The sequence below is a fragment of the Serinus canaria genome, chromosome 1A (assembly GCF_022539315.1).
Source record: "Serinus canaria isolate serCan28SL12 chromosome 1A, serCan2020, whole genome shotgun sequence".
In the NCBI taxonomy this organism is placed as follows: Eukaryota; Metazoa; Chordata; class Aves; order Passeriformes; family Fringillidae; genus Serinus; species Serinus canaria.
In genome coordinates this window covers 1,785,127-1,807,672 of record NC_066314.1, presented here as the reverse complement: position 1 = coordinate 1,807,672, position 22,546 = coordinate 1,785,127, and the positions used below count along the sequence as shown (strand labels likewise).

Here is a 22,546-nt window from a genome sequence, read left to right as displayed (position 1 = left end):
TCTGCCCCTGTAATCTGTGTTTGCAGAACAGCTGAGGTGCCTGGAGAAAAATAAATGCTGTCCAATTGTTTTATGACCCAGTTAGTCAAATTGACTCTTGGTAGCTGAAATAAATTTGTCACCAGTGTTTGTTTCTCTTGTATTAAAATAGATAAATAAAGCAGCAGAACTACTGGGAAAGATGGGGGAAAAAAGGACAGCTCAGGTCTTGTTCCCATTTATTGTGATCAGCTTGGGTGGGGGCTGGAGCAGCCTGGGACACTGGGAGGTGGCCCTGAGCACTGGGATGAGCTTTGAGGTCCCTTCCCACCCAAAACCATTCCATGATCCAACTCAGCCCATTGGGCTTCAAACTGCAGCAGAAAATTGAAATCCTTCTCATTTCTCAGCAGTGTCAACTCCTGGGCCAGCCTGAAAATCCTGGCAGCCCTTGGCCTCCAAAAGCAGCCTCAGGTTTCCCTTTCTCCCTGCCCTGAGAGATCCCTGGGGCTCCCCAGGAACCTCCAGGGCTTCCCTGGCTCTGGGCAGCCCCAGCTCCCCTCTGGTTCTGCTCTCAGCATCCTCATGGAGGAGTTGAACCAATCTCACCTTTCAGTGTTACAAGTTGTGCTCTGGCCCTGGGCTTATTAAAAACCACAGAGACAGAACCTGAATAATCCACTTTAAAGGCAGAAAAAAACCCCAGATATTCAAAATATCCACTTAAAAACCACCCAAACCACCTCCATTGAAATCCTTACACTGGGCACTTGTTTCTGAGCCAGGGTCTCTTTTCTGGGAGCTGCTGTGGCATTTTGGGTGTAATTTGTGCTTTTCAAGCAATTTTGAGGTTTGTTCCTTCCCTTCCTCCCTCCCTGGAGGGAGATGCAAGTTCCCAGGTGTGCAGCAATTCCCAATTAGCAATGCTAATGAGGGGAGCACTGATAACATTATCTGCAGAGTTTGGGAGGGATTTTATTTTACTCTTTCCCAAAAATAAAAAAGAATTCTTCTTGGACAGGAGTAGAACTGTGAGGTGCCTTTTAAGAATTAATTCTGGAAGGGATTTTATCATTGTGCTTCAGTTAAATGAGTTGGAGGAGCAAGAAGGAGATGAGATAAAGCAGGTTGAGCTGCATTTCAGGTGTTCACAGCCCTGAAAAATTTGAAGTTTTATTCCTTCAGAGTTCCCTTCTTGCTTCCCCTTTGGTGTGTTTGCCAGGTGTGTGCTCAGCCCATGTTGTCCATGTGATAAAAATGACACAGAGCTTTTCCAATTCAATTAACTCTTCTCTTTTTTTTATTGAAATGCCACAATTCCTGCAGCATTTTAATTATCAAGACTTTTGATACAGCAAATTACTGGTAATTAGCTACAGACTGCTGCCTCACTGAGCTTTTCTTGCCTGGTTCTGGCACTTTGTGAACAGCTCTCCTGTCTCCAGAGCTTGTCTCTTGCTTTGAACAGCCAGGTGTGTGCTGAGGAAGGCAGGAGCCTCCTCAGAAATGGAAAATGCAAACCCCCTCCTCTGAATTATTGTGATTTTGAAATGAAGGAGCTCTCAGGCAAAGATATGGGAGCAGGAATAACAGCTCTTTATCAGGAAAATTAAAAATACAAATAAAACAAATTACTGCCAGAGTGAGAGAATCTGCCCTGGCCTCCTGTGGGTCAGGGTGGTGACTAAAGCCAGCATTTAATGGCACTTTTAATATTAAATTTCCAGGCTGCTCTTGTGCACCTTCCATCTCTTCTCTCTGATTTCTTGCTTTGTCATGCCAGGGTTTGATTTGGTATTCCAGATGTGAGATCAAAGCTCTGATTTTTGCAGCCATTTCCTGTGAACTGATTAATGCCCATTGCCTTTAACATCCCCACATTTTCCAGACTCATCTTTACACCATAATCCTGCAGATCAAGGCTTCCTTTGCTTTCTGTAGAAATTTTCTACAGAATTTTTCCACAGAATTTTTCTCCAGAAAATTCCTACTTCCTGTAGAAGAAGAAGTTTTCCTCTGCTGACATTGAAATCCTCACAGTGCATTGATTATATTTCTGAAAATAGGAATAAAAAGCTCAAAGAGGAGATGTGATTTTCTGTGTTCACTCTATTGCTTGCCATTTTTCTCCCCAAACATCATCATTTCTAACCATTCCCTACTAACTGTCCATGGGAATGTGAGCCAGGTCCACTCAATCCAGAAAGGGATTGAAGCAACATTTAAAGAGTTTAAATTTAAAGAATTTAAAGAATTTAACATTAAAATAATTTAGATTTAATTAACATTTAAAGAATCATGGAGTGGTTTGAGTTGGAAAGGACCTTAAAGATCATCCAGTTCCAACCTCAACATTATCCCAGGGTGCTCCAAGCCCCATCCAGCCTGGCCTTGGACATTCCAGGGATCCAGGGGCAGCCCCAGCTGCTCTGGGAAAAACCCTTTCCATGTGCTATCATGAATTCACCTTCTAATTACTGCTGTTTTAAAAATAAAGATGAATTGGGACTGAAAATGAGAACTGAGACTGAAAATGAGAAGGTTTCCATCCAACAGAAGAAAAGGAAGCTGGAATAATCTGGTATTTCTCTTGGAATGCAGAGGACAAAAAGAGGAATTAAGATTTTTGGGAGCTTGTAAAATGCAGTGTCACTGACTTTCTCCTTTCTAGTTGAACATTGTCCTGCACCTGCCTGGATTTCTTTGTTGCCTGGGGGTGTTTTGGCCTTTGTCACATCCTTGGTGGACATAAATCTTTATCTCTTCCTGTTTATTTAAAGCTGAATTTGTCACCATCATAAGAATACTTTAACCAAGATCTTTTCATCCTCTGGAAATCTCTGTGGCTGGACATGAATTCTATTATTCCCCCTTAATTCTTTTTTAATAGACTCTTCTATCATCTGGCCTGTGATATTGCCCCTGATCAATAGGAGGTGGAGAGGCCAGTAATGACCTGGGCTTCTCATTCTCCCTGGAAAATTCCTGGTGTGTTGGTTTTCCTTGGATTTTCTGGACTCCCCCAAGTACAGGAAGGATGAGGAAAATCAGAGTTTCTGGTGTGGAGTTTGGAACTGGTTTGGTGATGGAGCAGAGTGTCCACACTGCAGCTTCCAGCTGAACTCAGGGGATGTGAGGCTGTCAAATGCCAATTCAAGCTTTTAATTTATGGACTAGATTTATTCAGAGCTCAGCCTTCCTGTCTAAAACCTCACAAAAGGTACCAAAAAAACCCAAATTAATTTATCTGTCACCCTGGCCAGGTGTGTTTTACTGCCCATGCTTTGTTCAGGTCAGTCCTGGCCATGATAAGGCATAAAAACCTATCCAGCTTATCCTGGTCCCAGCCAAGGAAGGAAAATGTCTGTTGGATTTGGCCCTTTTCTGACCCAGAGATGGAGCAGCTGAGAGGCATTTTAAAAACTGTTATTCCATTTTCAGTCTCATGTGAAGGGTGAGACAATACAGATGTTATCATTCACCCCATCACAATCAGAAGACAATTATTTTTAATTACAAAACACTGAAAGTGTTCCTTGGTCTGTCAGCTTTAGCCACACCATGCTGTAAATGCCTCCAAGCCAACCCTCTAAAATTCCCCCTGGTGGGTCCCACTCCAGTGCATCTTTCACAGCTCTGCTGCTCCAAAGGATCCAGTCTGATTTGCAAGGCCACCCTCTGGAACTTGTTTCCAGCTCCATTTCTCTCTCAGCAATGTCTGTCCCATTCCAGATCATTTCTAACTCAGCATTTCTCATCTCAAAGTTTGCTTAGATGTGAGCTCTCTGCCAGGCTTTGGGAATTCTCTCCAAATCCATTTCCCACAAATGAGGGTGTGGAGTGTCCCAGGAGCAGATTTGTCCTTGTGCCACTGCTGCAGAAGGACAGAGCAGAGCCAGTGTCACCAGCTCAGTGTGACAGACAGGCCACCCACACTGCCCCGACCTTTCAGAATTTCAAAATTTAATTACACCTCCAAATCCATAAAAATGGCTTTTTTCATAACCCACTTGTGATGAATTCTCATTCCCAGAGAGCAGCTGGATGCAGTGTGCTCTGTTCCCCTGCATTTATGCACAGCTTTATTTGTTTGAGGGATGTAAACACAGCCCAAGGATGGCAGGGTTCAGCCATGGAGCACAAACTCCAAATCCTCGTTCCAGATGAGTGGGATGCTGCAAACTTCCCAGTCCCTCATCAATCCTGCTGTGCAGCCACATGATTCATGTCTAACAGGGTTTTGGGTTGATGCCTCAGCAATTCCTAAGCAGGTGTTGAGGGATCAAATCAGGAAATCCCTTCCTTGGCTGACAAAGGCAGGAAGGGCCTGGTTTGGGTGGTTTTTAAGTGGATATTTTGAATATCTGGGGTTTTTTTCTGCCTTTAAAGTGGATTTTCAGGTTCTGTCTCTGTGGTTTTTAATAAGCCCAGGGCCAGAGCACAACTTGTAACACTGAAAGGTGAGATTGGTTCAACTCCTCCATGAGGATGCTGAGAGCAGAACCAGAGGGGAGCTGGGGCTGCCCAGAGCCAGGGAAGCCCTGGAGGTTCCTGGGGAGCCCCAGGGATCTCTCAGGGCAGGGAGAAAGGGAAACCTGAGGCTGCTTTTGGAGGCCAAGGGCTGCCAGGATTTTCAGGCTGGCCCAGGAGTTGACACTGCTGAGAAATGAGAAGGATTTCAATTTTCTGCTGCAGTTTGAAGCCCAATGGGCTGAGTTGGACCATGGAATGGTTTTGGGTGGGAAGGGACCTCAAAGCTCATCCCAGTGCTCAGGGCCACCTCCCAGTGTCCCAGGCTGCTCCATCCCAGTGTCCAGCCTGGCCTGGGACACTGCAGGGATGCAGGGGCAGCCCCAGCTGCTCTGGCAGTTCCAGCCCAGGCAGGAATTCCTCATTGCCCAGATCCCATCCATGCCTGCCCTCTGGCACTGGGAGCCATTCCCTGGCTCCTCTCCCTCCAGGCCTTGTCCCCAGTCCCTCTGCAGCTCTCCTGGAGCCCCTGCAGGCCCTGAGGTTCCCTGAATCCTCTCAGGAGATCTCTCCTGTCCCCTTGGCTGTGTCCTGTCACTGCTCAGCCACATTTCCAGTTAATTACTTCATCCCAAAGAATTTGTGGAACTGTTGCATTCAGGGCACTGGGAGCAGGAAGAGCTTTGATCTGCCTGGCCCAGTTTCTGCTACACATGAAATTTTTTAACTGAAAAATCACCTCCCAATTCCTGTTTCCCTGCTTTCATCTTCTCAGAGGCACCCCTGGATCCCTGGGATCTCCCAGGCCAGGCTGGACACTGGGACTGGAGCAGCCTGGGACACTGGGAAGTGTCCCTGCCATGGCAGGGGTGGCACTGGGTGGGCTTTAAGATCCCTCCCAGTCCAAACCATTCTGGACTCTGATGAATTTTGAGGATAATGATCAAAATCAGCTTTTACATCTCCTGACTTTTTCACAGCCTTGTATCCAGCCATCCTCCCCTGCCTGTCTAGTAAATAGTTTCATCAAGTAAATTCACAATAAATTAACCTTTTTTCTCTCTTTTTTCCCAATTTTTGGCATTTTCTGACTATCTTACAGAAAATTCACCTCCTGATTCTCTATTTTCCCTGTTACCCACAGGGATAATTCATTCTGCTCCTAACCCAAACCTCTCTTGGTTTATTGTAACCCTGGATTTCACACTTAATATTCCCCACTCCTGGACACAAAGTGACACCAGAATCATGGAATCCATCATAAGTAGGTTTCATCATAATGGAAGAACAAATTGCTTATTTTTTTTTCCTTTTTTTCCTCCAACTTGATTAAGTTTGAGGGTTTAATTAGATTTTTGTGGCGATTTTCAGGTTGTTAATTTAAGTGGAGAAGATGAAATGCAAATGGGTGAATAGAAACAGGTTTGCTAAATTAGTGCCAAAAATTAGCACAGTGATTATTTTTACCAATAAACACAAATTTTCAAAGCCTGTGCTCAGGTAAAGTTTTAATTGGTTTAGGAATCAGATTTTCTCTGTGTGCTTGTATTATATTATTGTTTTTCCAAGCCATCCCAAATTGTTTCTAATTAGGGGCACGATTCTATTTGCCTGGATATTTATTCCTGTGTAATTTGTTTCAACTTAGGCAGCACAGGAGTGATGAATTCTTTTCATTACCTCCAACTCTCTTTGATGGGCTTTGACTGGCTAATTATTCACATGGAACACATTCCCAACAACCTGAGAGTAGGTAAAAATTCCTGAAAATAAACAGACTTTTGAAATAAACTGACAAAAGTTCATTTTCCAGGGCTTTTGTTTCATCTTCAGACACAAGGAAATTAAAATGGAATCACTTGGAGTCTGGTTTTACTTCTGCACCTTGAATTATATCAAATATTGGGCTGCAAAGGTTTCCCAGGGGGGAAGGTGTCACAAAGGGAGCCCCCAGCCTCTCACTGAGTGATTTGGGGTTGGAAAATCAAGGTTGGGAGCTATTAAAGGACAATTTTTGCAGCTTTCCAGGGTATTTTCCATCACACGGGACCCCCAGCACACACATGGATGTTTCCTATTTCTCCACAGAAATCTGTTGGAAGTATTTAAGCACATAAATGCATTTATAAACCAAGGTATTTTAACTGCACTGCTCACTATTGCAACCCTTTGTTTTTAAGAGCATTAATGATATTGATTATCAGTGTATAAACTCACCCCCCCTCTTCCCATGGCTGCCATGGATGGAATCACTTTTGGGAACTTTTTTCAGGTTCCTTTTGGGATTTGGAGCAGATTGAGTTGGTCAAAACCCCCATCCCTGGAAGTGTCCAAGGCCAGGCTGGACAGGACTTGGAGCAGCCTGGTCTGCTGGCCATGGCAGGGGGTGGGACTGGCTGATCTTGACGATCCTTCCCAACCCAAACCATACTTAGGAATATAAAATCCATTTTTACCCAATTAGAGCCAGTCCTCAGGATATCAATTTTATAAAATAAATCCACATTTCTGTTAATTAGAATTTTTGTGAGTTTTGGTTGTTTTTCTACACACTGAACCTAAAAATCCCAGGCATTGCAGGGACATGCTGATGCTGTTTCAGCCCAGCTGCTGAGCTCTCCTGTAGGCACAGAGTTTGTGGGAATTGGGAGTGGGGCAGTGCCCCAGCCCATCCCCAATGGCTCCAGCTGTGAAAAGCAGGTGAGCAGCACTGACAGCAATGGAGTGCCCAGGTGTGCTGAGTGACCACAGAGGTGCAGGGCATGAACCTGAGGGGATAAAAGGCTGGGCTGAAGGACAACAAGGGCAGAGGTTTGAAGCCTTCTGAAGTGGTGTTACTGTGTGTGGGTTGGAGCTTTCTGATGTTGTATGGTGACACTCTGGGTATGGTGGCTGTCTCAGCTGTGACATGTGCTGGATGGATGGATGGATGGATGGATGGATGGATGGATGGATGGATGGATGATGTAGGCACAGAGTTTGTGTGGCCAAGCCTCATCCCTAATTGGCCACAGCTGTGAGAAGCAGGTGAGCAGCATTGAAGGTGTTGAGCCATGGAGTGCCCAGGTGTGCTGACCAACCACAGAGGGCACAGAGGGCACACAGGTGCAGGGCATGAACATGAGGGGATAAAAGGCTGGGCTGAAGGACCAGCAGGGCAGCTGCTTGCAGCCTTCTGGAGTGGGGTGGTGTTACTGTGTATGGGGACTGCTTACAGCCTTCTGAAGTTGTCTGGGGGTGCTGTGTGTGTGGTGCCCTCTGGGCTGCAGCAGTGCTGACCCTGTCCCTCCCCCAGATGCTGCTGACAGAGTACCTGGACATGAAGAACACTCGTGCAGCCTCGGAGCCCTCGGCCCAGCTCAGCTACGCCAGCTCCGGCCGCGAGTTCGCCGCCTTCTTCGCCAAGAAGAAACCCCAGAGACCCAAGAACCCTCTCTTTAAGTAAGTGCTGGGCTTTTTAAAGCTGTGCTAAGCTGCCTTTGGTCCTGGAGTGCTGCTGGTAATGGCAGTTTCACGCTGTGAGAGGTGTGGAAGCTCCTGGATGGGGATTTAACACCCGGAGCTGAAGATCTGTTACGGATTCAGCGCTGGGTTTTAGAGCTGAGCTCTTCCCAGGGCTCATTCCAGGACTGGGAATCCCATCAGAGGAGCTGCTGCAGAGCATGGAGTGATCCCTTCTGCCTCTCTTTGTCCATGTTAAATTCAGGCCCTGTTAGAGGGAGTGATAAAGGGCACTGGACAAAGGGAATTAAGATAACTGTGTAATTACTGCATAGACTAAGCACTTAATCCTGTTACTAACTCCTTTAATTCAGCAGTCAGGCTGCAAAGAATTAAGTGGTTGGGAGGAGAGTGTAAGGGAGAGGAGGATGAGAGAGGCTGGGTGGCCAAGGGAAGGATTTGGGAGAGGAAACTTCTGCAGCAGTAAGGAGTGAGGAGCTGCTGAGCAGTGCTGCTGGGGGAGGAGATTCCATCTGGATTTGGGGGAGCTGTGCTGGAATTCTCTTCCACCACCTGCCTATGCTGGCCTTCTCTTGAGCCTCTTGAGGATTTTGGAAAGCACCTAAAAGTGCTGGTTTGTGCTCCCAGTAGCTGTTCTCTCCCAGTACCTGAGATCCCAGTTAGAAATCCAAGTCTTCTCTGCTCTCCCAGGATGAGCTCTCCTGCAGCCTCCTGTTATGAGAGGTTAAGTGTCATCTCCTTCCTCTGTCAACTCATGATTATTATCCCTCACCCTTTTTTTTTTTAACTCCCTCATGGCCATTTTGGGCTGAAAATTCCACTTGGAATTCACTCTGACCTGCAGATGGATATTGGAGCTCATCCCATATCTGTCCCTGGGTGTACAAGGACACCCCAAGTGTGGGGTTTGGGATAAAAGCTGGAGGAATGAGGGTGCTGTGGCTCACCTGGAGCAGGCTGAGGCTGGGAAGAGTTTGTCAGCAGAGAGGAGGTGGCTGTAATTGTTCAAAGGGAGGTGAATCACCTCGTGGGAGCAGCATCTCCCCCCACTCCTGGTGCTGTCACCGAGTGATGCCATCCCTGCAGTGACAGCAGCACTTACTGGGATCTCTCCTTTGGTTATCTGTCAGCTGTCACCATATCTATGGAAATCTCCCTTGAAATGGAATTTCTCAGCCCACTGAGGTTTGTACATGTTTGATGGAGTGTTATTCTTGTCTCCCCTCCCATCTTCAGTGCTTTCTGTGCCAGGCTCCTTTCCCTGCCTTTCCATTAGCTCTGTCCAGATCTCTCCTCTTGTCACCACAAAATCTTCATTTCATTCCTCAGCAGTCTCTTAGGGCAGGGCTCCTCCTCCTGCTTTCCTCACAGGGGGATGCAGGTGTTGGTGCTGTGTCCTGTGGTAGCTGTGAGCTCATTTAATTAATATTAAATACTGAGCCAATTTAATTAATATTAGATATTTCTGCTAGTTTGTCCTCAGGGAATAGAGGGAAGTAGTGTCCTGCTCTCTGGAAATCAGGAGCTGGTATTTACAAGAAACTCAGAATCTTTATTTCCTTTAAAGTTGGTATAATAAAAAAAATATTTATTTAGTTGCAACGTTGGCTTGGAAAACAAAGCTTCAGATGAAGGGGAATTTGGATGATTGATGCCATGACAAACTTTCTTCTTTATTTTGACTTTTTTCTCTCCCCAAAAGTAGCCAAGGGCATGCTCAGCTTGCCAGCTCAGATTTCCAAGATGGAAAATGGGAAATAAGGCAGGAGTGAATTGTACAAGCAAGAGTTGAGCACCCAATAAATCAGTCCCAGACTTGGCTGGAATTCTGTGTAATTCTAAAGAAAATAAAAATGTTTTGAAGGCTTTGGGGGAGGATCAGCATTGGGAAGGGAATTACAAGGAGTTGAGTGGGAGCAGGAATGTGGGGAAGGGCAGCTTGAGGGAGTGGCAGAGGAAGGGAAATAGGGGGAAAAAACTGGGTGGTTGTGGAAAAAAACGGGAAATGGGGAGAAGAAGTGGATGGTTGTGGGGAAAAAAAAAGGAAATGGGGAGAAAACCTGGAGGATGGTTGTGGAAAAGAAGGGATAAGATCTGGTTTTGGGGCCTGGAAGACCTGTGGGATAATGCTGTTCTTCTTGTCTCATTGAGGACAGTAAGGAGCACGTGGGGAACACAGAGCCAAGAATTTACAGCTCTTTTAATTAAAATCCAAAGGGTTTGTTGTATTTTGATAAAGTGTTATTAGTTCAGTTGTAATAACACCAACACCGAGTCCAAATTAAAGCAGAAAAGCCTCATTAATAGTAATAATCTTAACACTAGTGCCCAGGAAAGCTGTGAAATGCTTTGCCCCTGTCTCTGGTGTGATGCTCCTGTTCCCAGTGTCCCTCTGAGGCTGGTTCCATCTTCCTGAGCTGTGGCACCAGGCAGGGAATGAGGAGTGTTGCAGCAAATCCTCAACACCTCGAGGTCTTCTTGGGACAGAAGTTTCCAAACCTGGTGTCTGATGCCTCAGGGTTTGGCTTTTCTATTTTTCACATTCTGTGCTGCTTTGGTGTGTGGGTCTGGGCTTCATATTATGGGATGGTGAGCTCTGTGCCCAGAGCAGGGAGACAAAACAATTCCTGCTCCAGCTGGGCACCAAGGACAAATGAGCCAAATCCCAGGCCAGGAGCACAAACCCCGTGGGCTGGAGAGAGAAAAACAAGCAGGGTGGGAGTGCCTGGGCTAAAGCTGGGCTGGGACAATGAACTGCAAGGTGGGAATGGAGCAGAGCTGATCCCAGGGAGAGACCCCGGGAGCGCTGGGGCATTTTGGGGCCATTTTGGGTCATCTTGGGGGCAGCCCTGGCTGGGCTCTGGTGCTGCCCAAGGTGCAGCCATGGAGGAGATCCTTGGAATCAATCCCTGCTTCCTTCTGGAACTCTGCCCAGCCTCTGCTCTAGCTCAGCCTCCACAGGGCACTGTGTCCACTGGGGCTTTTTAAAGGTTTTGTCCCCACCACGAGCTCCCTTCTCCCTGGTCCCCAGAGCCCACCCAGGCACCTCCAGGAAATGGATTTTTTTGCTGCTTTTTTCTGCTGAGGTTGGGATTAAATGTGTGAGACAGTATTTCTTGTTGCACTCAGATGTTTGTGAGTTATCTCTATTACAGTCTCACAAGCTGTGAGTTTTGTAGTCCTTAATTTTAATAAGCTGAAAATGAAGACGTGTCTCTCTTCCTACAAGGTTTTTTAAGGATAAGCTGTCTAATTAGGAAATGTCACTTAAATTATTTTTACTTTTAACCCAATAACTCACTACTTGTGTCTCATAATGGGGACTATATTTAATTACACAATACCACTTAAACTGATGAAGAAGGACCAGCTTCTGCCCTAAAACTTCTCTCTTGCTTTATATATATTACTATATTCAAAAACCTTAAACTCTGATTTTTCCACCATGTGATATTGCACACTTCTGTTCAAAGTATACACTTATAATCTTACTTTTAGCATTCATTTTTTTCTACAGCCTCAGGTCAATGCAGTGTTCTCTTGAGGGTCAGTGCCTGAAAGTGTCAAAATCCTCAGCAGTCAGGGTTCCAACAGCCAGGATTGGTTTTTTATGATTTTTTTTTTTTTTGGGAAGTGCCTCTGAAGCAGCAGCCCATGGCCATGGGATGTTCCCAGCACTCAGGTCAGGCACAAAGCCCTTGGGACACTTGTGGTCACAGGGACATTGAACTGTCCTCAACCACTGAGGTGTCAGACCAGGACCCAATTTAGGGCCTTTTACTAGAAGTGCCAAAAATCCTCTTGATGGGGCAGAAATGGTTGGAAAATATTTGGATTGGTCCTTGTGGATTATTCGAGCCATACAATAAATAATAATTGAGTGGTCCCTAATTTCCACGAGAACATTTTTATATTTTTCAGAGCTGAAGGGTGCTTATATTTTACATTTTTTTATATTTTTAAGAGCTGAAGGGTGCTTCCAATGCCTGAAACTGACTGAATTCCTTTGAATTCCAGGTTTGAATCCTCATCCCATGCCATCAGCATGAGTGCCTACCTGAGGGAGCAGAGGAGGGAGCTGTACAGCAGGAGTGGGGAGCTGCAAGGTAAGCAAAGGGATCCTTGGGAATTGCATCATTCCCCTCTGCAGGAGCTGGGATATCCTGCCCAGCCTCTGGCAGGTGCTGATCTCTGCCCTGAATCTCTCCAGGATTTAAGCTCTTGTTTATTATGAGGTTGTAAAGGGCTCTTTATTCTCTTTATTCTTTTAAAGGGTTCTTTATTGCTCTTTATTCTCTCAGCTTTTTTAGCTGGAGGTCAAGGTCTTGAAAAATATTCCTAAAACAAAAGGTGAAACACAACCAACCTCACCTTGAGCACTGGCTTGGGGTGTTGGAGCTACCTTGGGTGTTTCTCTGCATCCTTACTGTGATACCTGCCCTGCATTGCTCTGGGAGCTGAGCTCAGGCAGCTCCACTTTGGAGCTGGATGGACTCAAGGGACCAATTCTTTGTGTTTGGGGCACTGGAGGAGCTGCAGGGTGTTTGCAGATGGTGAGTCTGGGCACTTGGGCTGCTCTTGCCCATGGCAGGTGCTGTGTGTGCCCAGGGAGGTGTTCCCTGCTCTTGCATGGCATCATTTCCCTTGTTTTCCCTGGGTGATCCAGTGGTTGGACTTGGCAGCAGAATCAAGGGAATATCCTTAGACAAATTCTTTTGTATCATCTATTCCAGTTTCTTCCTGGGCTAATCGTAACAAGAAAATCATTTCTGTTCTTCAAATATTACAGTGGTGACCAAGGGCAGAATTTCTCCTGGAGCTCTTGTCCATGATAATTTTCAGCTGGCTTTTCATTGAGAATGTTTTATAATTTGCAAGAGAATTTTTGGATGCTTTTGTGTTCTCTTCCTCCTTTCATGACCTGTCCTCAGTGACAACTTAAACCCACAAAGGTGTGAGAAAAACCCTTGAGAGGCAGAAATTGTTCTTGGGACAGCCAAATTCACTGGGGTGACTGCAGAGGTGTGTGGTTATTCATTGTTCTGGGGTTGTTGGGGTCCCAGGATGAGGTGAGAGGTGAGAATTGACTCCAAGCTCTCAGAAGGCTGATTTAGTATTTTATGATATTAAAAGAAAATTGTATATTAAAACTATACTAAAGAAAGAGAAAGGATTTCATCAGAAGGCTAGAAAAGAATGAATAATAAAATCTTGTGACTGACCACAGTCCTGGGATTGGCCATTAATTAAAACCAATTCACATGCTGGGTAAACAATTCTCCAAATCACATTCCAGAGGAGCAAACAGGGAGAAGCTGAACCTTCCCAGGAGAAGAAATCCTGGTGAAAGGATTTTTCAGGAAATAGGTCAGTGCCAGAGGTGATCTCAGCACTGATGATCAGGGGTGTCCTGGCTCTGTGGTGAACTCTGAGATCCCTTTGGGTGCACTGAGAAGGAAGAGCCTGGGGGTGACTGTGGTGGTGCTCACAGGGGTCCCAGGATGAGGGAAGGGATGAAAATCTTGACTCCATGTTCAGAAGGCTGATTTATTATTTTATGATCTATATTATATTAAAACTGCACTGAAAGAACAGAAGAAAGGATTCCATCAGAAGGCTGGCTGAGAATAGAAAGAGTGATCATAAAATCTTGTGACTCTCAGAGTCCAAGCCAGCTGGGCTGGGATTGGCCATGGATGAGAAACAACCAGGTGAGCCCAATCCCAGATCCACCTGCTGCATCCCACAGCAGCAGAGAATCCTTGGGCACAGTTTGTTCCTGAGGCCTCTCAGCTTCTCAGGAGGGAAAAATCCTAGCAAAAAGGGTTTTTCCTCAAATCTCATGGTGACAGTGACAGCTGCCCAGCCCCTGACCCCACAGCCTGTGGGAGTGAAGGGATGGGGAGGTGCCTGCCAGCTGAACTGGGATCTCACCTTTCACACACCTGGCAGGTGTGGAGCTCACAGCTCTCTCTGCCTTTTGGGATTCAGCTTCTCACCTTCTAAAGTGTCACATGGCCAGGAGTGGCTGGCAGATGTCCCCCAGGCCAGGGAGATGAGGTTAATGTTCCATCCCATTTCCAGTTTTCCTTCCAGGAGGATTTCAGTTCCTTCTCCTTAGTTGTGGGCTCTCTGTTACAAACTGTGGGACAAATGTGGGCTCAAAGCCAAGAATTTTGCAACCATTGAGAATTTTGAGCTTTTGGGGTCCATCAGGGAGCCTGCAGCACTTGCTCCAGAATTTCCCATCCCTTTGGGAGGAGTCCTGTTGCCTTCTGTCATTCCCAGTGGTCCATGTGGCTTTAAAAACAAGCAGAGAACAGAACTGACCTTCTCCATATCCATGTCCTCCTCCAGGAGCCTCGTGGCTGAGATTTGGGGATTGTGTGGTTAGTGCTGTTACACTGAGGGTTTTAAGGAGCTCCTGTCCTGGGTTTGGAGCTCATTCAAAGCCAGATTTATGGAAGAGGGATTCCTCAGGGATACAAGACAAATCTTGGGGCAGCATTTGGGATGAGCAGGACACTGGGAGCGTTCCCAGGAGAGAAAGATGCAGCAGAGCTGCTCAGGGAGTCTGGGTGGGCAAGGACAAAGCCCAGGAGCTGACAAAGAGATAAAGGACAAAACAGGAATTGGTGTGGAGAGGGCCAAGGTCCTGCTGCCCTTTGCAGCTCAATTGGAAGAGCCTGGACATGATGCAATAGGTGACAAAAAGTCAGTGTGGGGAGGCAGTGGGGACAATAGATGAGATGACTTTGCTGAGCTTCTTTGCAGTTGAACCATCAAGAAAAGTTTCCCTTTGAAGTTCACGTTAAAAATGCAGTAACCTCTGTCTCTGTTATGAGCTGCTGTTCCCTTTTAGGCTGCTCATTAATCTTCCTGAATCCCAGACCACAGCAAGATCTGCATTTGGATTTTTTTCTTTTTTTATATATATTTATTTTTTTTATCCCTTTTAAAGAGAAATACAATTTAATTGTTCAATCAGGTTAGTGGAAAGCAGGCATGTGACACTCTGTCTTCTGTGAACACTGCACAGTTTCTGTTCCCAACAGCCTTATCCACAGGGATGATTTCTCAGTGGCAGCAGGGGGAGGGTGACTTGTTAGGGAATCTTTTTTCCTGAAAAGATCTTCAAAGAAACATATGCATGAAAAGAAAGGAATTTCTAAAAGTTTAGCTCACGCTAACTTTTCGACATAAGAATTTAATTTAAATAGCCTTAAAAACGTGTGAAGATCAGAGTGATGCTTTGTCATTAACCCCTTTGATTTGGACTGAAATAGTGCAGAGCCTGAGGCTCACATTATCCCTCAGTGGGAGAAAGGGACCTGCTGCAAGTGGTTTAGAGCTGGAATTCTTCTGTCTCCTTGCACTGAAATTGCAGGAGAAAGACTTTGGCCATGTGTTTTTCCCTTGAAGTTGGCCACACAAGTTCTCTGACAACTGTCATTAAAAAATAAAGGTGGGGGCAAGTACAGAGGTGAAATATTTCCTTCTGGACTGGTACAGTCTGGGGAGAGCTGGGGGTGCTCACCTGGAGAGGAGAAGGCTCCAGGGAGAGCTTCCAGCACATTCCAGGGCCTGGAGGGGCTCCAGGAGAGCTGCAGAGGGACTGGGGACAAGGCCTGCAGGGACAGGAGCCAGGGAATGGCTCCCAGTGCCAGAGGGCAGGCATGGATGGGATCTGGGCAATGAGGAATTCCTGCCTGGGCTGGAACTGCCAGAGCAGCTGGGGCTGCCCCTGCATCCCTGCAGTGTCCCAGGCCAGGCTGGACACTGGGATGGAGCAGCCTGGGACACTGGGAGGTGGCCCTGCCATGGATGGGGTGGTGCTGGATGTCCTTTAAGGTCCTTCCCACCCAAACCATTTTGGGATTCTCTGAATGGCACAGAATCCCAGCTGCCACTTCATCACCTGCCCCTCTTGAGGTTTTTGCCCTTGGCTTCCAGAACAGATTTCAATTCAACAGGAAATATTTGGGAGTTGTGCACTTTGTTTAGGTTGGGTTTTTTGGGAATTCTGAGCAGATGCCCCTCTGTCAGAGTCACAGCCAGCTCAGCTCTGCCCTGGTCTGCAGCTGGGGCTGGCCATGGGATGGGATGTGCTCCAGAGCTCCTGTGCTTCCCAAGGATGTGAATGGGCTCCACACCTGCTCAGCACCTCCAAAAAACATTTTCACCCCCTCAGAAATTAGAATTTAGGCTTGTTGTTTCTTTCCCCCCGTGAGCTCAGTGCACTTCTGCAGTAATTCAACTTCTCCATGGATTTGTGGAGCAGGAGAATGTGGCTGTGGGATGGACTGTCCAGGGAAGGATAATGGGAGCAGGAGTAGATCAGGATTCCAGAGTCCACTCTCAGATCCCACTGGTTTTTATGGATTATTGAAGGTTTTGATTTACAGACAGACAAACAGTGGCTGCCCTGCCACTCAGGAGGATGGCCCAGGTGCTGTTCCTTGAGGAATCACTCCTACAAGTTCTTGTGTTCCATGGAAGGATAAAAAAATCTTAGATTGTTGTCATGCCTTTGGGTTTTTTTTTTTTCTTTTCATTTGTTTTGGGGTTTTTATGAAAAGTTCTTTCTCTGATCCTGCTGCTTTGGCAACTTGTGCTCTGCTGGCACTGGAATGTGGGACAGGGCTTGTTGTACAAGGAAAGGAGAAAAAATCCCCTGACTTCATAGAGAGAGTCTTTAATGGAACAAAGGATGGAATTTGTGCCCCAAAGCTGAATCCTCCCAGCTGCTGGACACGTTTTGTGTGCTGAACCAAAACAGCAAAAATTCAATATTACTTTATGAAGTTATTGAGGCTGTTCCTGTCCAGAGCATTCCAGGGGTGCTCTGCACTTCTCACTACTTAAAAACCAAAAACTGGATAAGTTCCTCTTGCTTCTGTGTGAAGGAACAGGAGGGGAACTGAATGAGATGATTTTTAAGGACCTTTCCAACCCAACCATTCTGGGACTCTGAAGTTTCAGTTGTTTTTTTTTTTTAAATGCCCAGAACTTTTTCATAGTTGTTTTTCTCTTGTTGGGAGTAGCAAGAGCATTATATCAATAAATTTAGGAACTGAAAATTAAATGCTCTTGCAGATTTTAAATATGCAGCACTTAAACTCCTGGTCAGCTTTTAGATATTTAGCTGGAAGTGGAGAGCACTTCCCACCCCTTGGAATGTCCAAGGCCAGGCTGGATGGGGCTTGGAGCACCCTGGGACAGTGGAAGGTGTCCCTGCCATGGCAGGGGTGACACTGGATGATTTTAATCCCAACCCAAACCAATCTGGGATTTTAGGAACCTTCCAGGTTGCTCATCTCTGGCAAAGGATGGCAAATGTGGCAGTAAAACAAAGCTCTGGTTTAATAACACAATAAATTTTATTGGATCATTTTTAGAATTAAAAAAATCCACTGATTTTTTTTTTATTTTTTTTTCTTGCTGGCTGGGTGATAAATGGAAAACCTTGAATATCCCTGTGACACAAATCTAAATTTGGGAAGTGGATTTGTGTTACTCCTCACTCTGCTCTTCATCCACTTTCCACCCAAGCCTGAAAAATTCCTTACCATAAGGTTTTGAGCAATTAAAAAAAAAAACCCAACCAGCAACTCTGCTAATTAAGATTTTGAGGCCAAGAAATAGCAGCAGAGGCAGAGAGGATCTGCTGTGACAAGGGCACCATGTAAGGGCAGGTGCAGGGAAAATGCAGTTATTTGTAGGTGCCTTGTTCCATTTGGATTCACCCAGGGGCTGCTGCGGGGAGCCAGCTGTGCTCAGCAGTGACAGAAAGCAAAGCTGACATCTGGGATAATGAAAATTCGGTTCAGCACCTCTGCGAGATGGGGATGATAATGTGTTGTCACTCAGAGGTGCTGGGGAGGGGGAGAGGGAGCAGGACTCATCTCTGGTTAAAGGAGATGTGGTGACAAGTGACCTGTGCTGGTTAAAAAATATTCCTGAAGGAAGGACGGGGAATAAACCAGCGGAAAAATCACGTGGTGATTGATATCCCAAATTTCCTGTCACACCACTGCTTTTGTCTCGTGGTGAGCAGGATCACAGTTGGCTTGGAGCCTGAGGAGAAGGCAGAGCAGGGATTTTCAGGGTTTTGCCAGCTCTGAAGCAATCAGCTCCCCCAGCCCTGCAAAGGCACTCCTGATTTCCTCGGCGTGTGTTTGTCCCGGTGCTGCGGATTAGAGACACGGCCTCTTCAAAGGCTGCCCGATCAAGGAGGGGTTATTAAAACCAGCCTGCTTTCTGACTGGGAATTAATTAGAGCAGCATTTTCATGCAAAACATCCAATTTTTTGATTAGCAATGGAGCAAGGTTGCAATTAGCACTATAGGAAGCTTAAATTCCCAGTGTTTTGATTCTGAGGAAATGAGATTATCAAACTGGGGTCAGGCCCTTGACAGCAAAAGGGGGATTATGTGTAAGAAAATCGTTTGTTTCTTGATTTTTCCTCAGAGATTGTTATTAAAGCCACAACAGTTCAGAGGGAGATGCCTAAAAAAAGGAGGCAGGAGGGTCCCTTTGCTTTGTCAGTGCAAAGAGCTCCTGGTGTTGGAGAGAGCACGTTTGGCATTTCATCTGCAGCAACAGGTTCCCATTGCTGGGTGGGGTCAGCCCTCCTTTTCCCATCCTTGTGGGTTTGTTTCTTTCCTTTCAAACAACGTTTTTGATCCCTTCCAGGTGTCTAAATGTGTGTGTTGCTGCTTATTAAAGGCTGACCTCAGGCAGCAGTCGAGTCTGTGAAAAAGGATCATCTCTGTTAATCCTGGAGAACATTTGGGGGGGGTTGAATTTCCCACTTAATTCTTGTCAGTTCTCAGGGAGATGGGAGGTGTTGAAAGTCAGGCTGGGGCTGTGAAATCTCTGCTTTGTGTCAGGGACTTGAAGCAAGGTAAGGCAGAAGGAGGAATTTTGGTGTCAGGGTGATATTTGGTGCTGGGGAGCACCAGGAACGTCACTGTCATGGAATGGTTTGGGTTGGGAAGGACCTTAAAGATCACCCAGTTCACTTCCAACCCCATTGCCATGGCAGGGACACCTCCCAGTGTCCCAGGCTGCTCCATCCCAGTGTCCAGCCTGGCCTGGGACACTGCAGGGATGCAGGGGCAGCCCCAGCTGCTCTGGCAGTTCCAGCCCAGGCAGGAATTCCTCATTGCCCAGATCCCATCCATGCCTGCCCTCTGGCACTGGGAGCCATTCCCTGGCTCCTGTCCCTGCATCCCTTGTCCCCAGTCCCTCTGCAGCTCTCCTGGAGCCCCTTCAGGCCACAGCTGCTCTGGGCTTCCCCACCTGGGTCTTGACCTCAGGCTCCTCTTCTTGAATCTTTAACCCTTGCACTGCTCTCGCTTCAGAGCCCAAACACCCCTCAGGTGCCACTTGGTCCTTTTGGAACAGGAAAACCAAAAATAGGGGCATCAAGGTGGTGTATGAGGAGAGGAGATTGTGAAATAGAGATGGAGAATCAATGCTGGAATGATGCCTCAGGTTTTGGGTTTTGTATTTTTCAGTTCTGTGCTGTTTTAGTGTGGAGTTCTGTTATGGGATGGTGAGCTCTGTGCCCAGAGCAGGGAGACAAAACAATTCCTGCTCCAGCTGGGCACCAAGGACAAATGAGCCAAATCCCAGGCCAGGAGCACAAACCCCGTGGGCTGGAGAGAGAAAAACAAGCAGGGTGGGAGTGCCTGGGCTAAAGCTGGGCTGGGACAATGAACTGCAAGGTGGGAATGGAGCAGAGCTGATCCCAGGGAGAGACCCCGGGAGCGCTGGTGCATTTTGGGGCCATTTTGGGTCATCTTGGGGGCAGCCCTGGCTGGGCTCTGGTGCTGCCCAAGGTGCAGCCATGGAGGAGATCCTTGGAATCAATCCCTGCTTCCTTCTGGAACTCTGCCCAGCCTCTGCTCCAGCTCAGCCTTCCCAAGGCATCACAATCAGCTTTGAGTTCTGTTGCCAGCCTGGATTCTCCATCCTCCCAACTCTCCCACCTCTGCCATGCTTCTCTCCCCTGTTGATGTGAGGAAGCACCATCCTCCTGGTAGGAAGATCCCTGAAATTCTCCACTCTCACTCCTGCTGGAAGCTGCTCCAGCAGGACTGGCTGGGTTGTGTTGTTACAGTTGGGACTCGCTGTGTCCCAGTGCCTTGTTTGCAGAGCAATCCCTGATTTTCAAGGCACTTATTTACAGCTCTTTTCCAGCTTTGAATCTGGATTACTGAAGCATTTGAGGGCTTTGTGGTGAATTTACAAAAACAACATGGAATTATCTTGTATTATGCAGATTAGAACAGAATAGGTGGAGAATGTTTATGCCTGTGAACCATAATACCCTGCTTTATATCAATTACTGGAGTTTTTTTCCAGGAGGAACATGCTTTTGGAAGTACTGAGCCATGGAATTTGTGCTTTTGCCTAAATGTCAGTAGTGAACCATTTATTTCAACAGCACAGGAGTTAGGCTGTGAAATGAGGAATAAAATATCCATGGGAGTTCAGATCAGCTGGGTTAGAATTCAGCCTGGTGGATGTTGATCAGTTAATTCTGATTTTTTTTTTTTTGTGGCATCTTGAGTCACCAGACTCAAGACTATATATATATATATATATATATATATATAGTGTATGTGTGTGTATATATATATATTATAATTCTCTTCCCACATAGTGTTGGGAAGAAAATTATAATATACACACACACACATACATACATACATACATATATATATATATATATATATATATATATATATATATATATACACACACACACACATTATATATTTGGACTCTGATCCTCATGGTCCCTTCCACCTGAGGATATTCTGTGATTCCATCTTCATTCTAGACTGATTTATTTCTAGGTTGGCACTGTATATTTTTTTTGTTTTGTTTTGTTTCTTCTGGCCTTTTAGACAGTGTGGAGTCCTGAGATGCTCGTGGATGTTTATGTTTTCTATTGAAATGTTGCTGACCTTTGAATTTTTCATCAAATTCTTCTTTTCATCTTGAGGTTTCTCCACATTTTTGCGGGTCAGATTTCTTTGTTTTCACCAGCTTGCTTTGCAAGACCTTGATAAATACATTGCTGAAGCATTCCTTTTCTTTCTCCCATGTGATGGAGTGTATAATCCTAATTTAAAAAGAGCCCAATGCAATTATCTGTGGGGGCTGAGCCACTTTCTTGCCTCTTCTGCAAATTTTATCCCTTTCAAGCTGGGACTTCTCCAGGAAGTAATTCCACATCACAGGGGATGGCAAATTCCAGCAGAGACCTTCAGGGTGAGCATGGAAGGAGCTGCTGCTGCTCTTGTACCTGTTCAGGGGGTAAAGAAGTGTTTAATCTCTGGCCTTGTCATTCTGCTGCCTCTAATCTGTGTCTGAAATCCCTTCAAAATGCGACACCATTGTTTTTCAAGGAGCATAACAAATGCACCCCAGACAGCTCTATTAGCATTTGGGGCTTTTTCCCTTGCAGCCAAGAGGTTTTTATCTTAATAATGTTGAAATGGAACTTTACAGTGGCAGAGGAGTGGGCAGGCTCAGAAAATTCTGCTTTTAAAGAGGGCTGAAGCCATTTAGGTGAGCATGAATTAACATTTCCCTCGCCTTGTAAAGGTCAGCCTTTAATTGAGATTCACCACGCTCAGCCCAAAGCCCGGGTTGCAGAGCCCTCGCTCCGAAAAGGAGGCACAAATTGGCAGCATAATCTCATCAGAGGCTGAGGTTAGGTGGTAATAAATCACTCAATTCACAGAGAACGAGGCTGCCACGGAGCACAAAACACGCCAGATGCTCCAAAGACTTTTGTGGCTTCGAGTTGGAATAACAGTTGGAGGATCTGTAGATGTCTTGAGTTTTTTCCTAATAAGGAAGAACTGTTGGGGAGAAAGTAATTTTTACCTAATTAAAGGATTAAAATGCTACACATTTGGTTTCACGTTGGTTGTTATCCATTTTAAATGCACTGGGATTGGAGGTGTTGCTCTCCTGTGTTTCCATGTGTGTATCACAGATCAGAAATTATTGCCAGAAAAAAGGCAACAGCTTTCATGGATTTGTTATTCCCTGCCTTTTGTGAGGAGATAAATGTTTGCTGAGGAGGTGATTCTCTTCTGCAGGATGAAGATGGAACTTTAATCAATGAAGGGATGTGATTTAGGGGTCTGAAGATACAAAAGCTGACGAATTCTCAAGGGCTCTGTGAGCCAAGTGCATCCACTGCTGTTGGAGTTTTTGTTTAATATATCATGGAATAGTGTGGTAGAATATTTTCTTATCAGAACACAGAAAAATGGACGTTTTCCAGGTGAGGAGAGTTGCCTTGGATAGGGTTTTACATCCAGTAATAATGGGCAGGGAAAAGGGTGCTTTTATGGAGGCTGGGGGTGGAGAAAAGGAATTTCTGTGAGAATCATGGAATCAGAAACTGATTTGGGTTGGAAAGGACCTTAAAATCATCCAGTGCCACCCCTGCCACGGGCAGGGACACCTTCTCCCATCCTAGGGTGCTCCAAGCCCTGTGCAGCCTGGCCTTGGACACTGCCAGGAGCAGCCACAGCTTCTGTGGGCACCCTGTGCCAGGACCTCCCCACCCTCACGAGGTGGTGGAAGATTTTTTATTTTTTT

The 22,546-nt window shown here is 46.0% G+C and overlaps 1 protein-coding gene across 1 annotated transcript in view; it reads left to right on the top strand.

The window, feature by feature from the left end:
* EXOC4 (exocyst complex component 4) overlaps window positions 1–22,546 on the top strand; it is a 358,837-nt gene that overhangs the window by 100,794 nt on the left and 235,497 nt on the right. Inside the window, exons 8-9 of the mRNA XM_030238605.2 lie at window positions 7,745–7,890; window positions 11,929–12,017. Of these exons, the coding sequence (XP_030094465.1) occupies window positions 7,745–7,890; window positions 11,929–12,017 (235 nt within the window). The remainder of the gene's footprint in view (window positions 1–7,744; window positions 7,891–11,928; window positions 12,018–22,546) is intronic.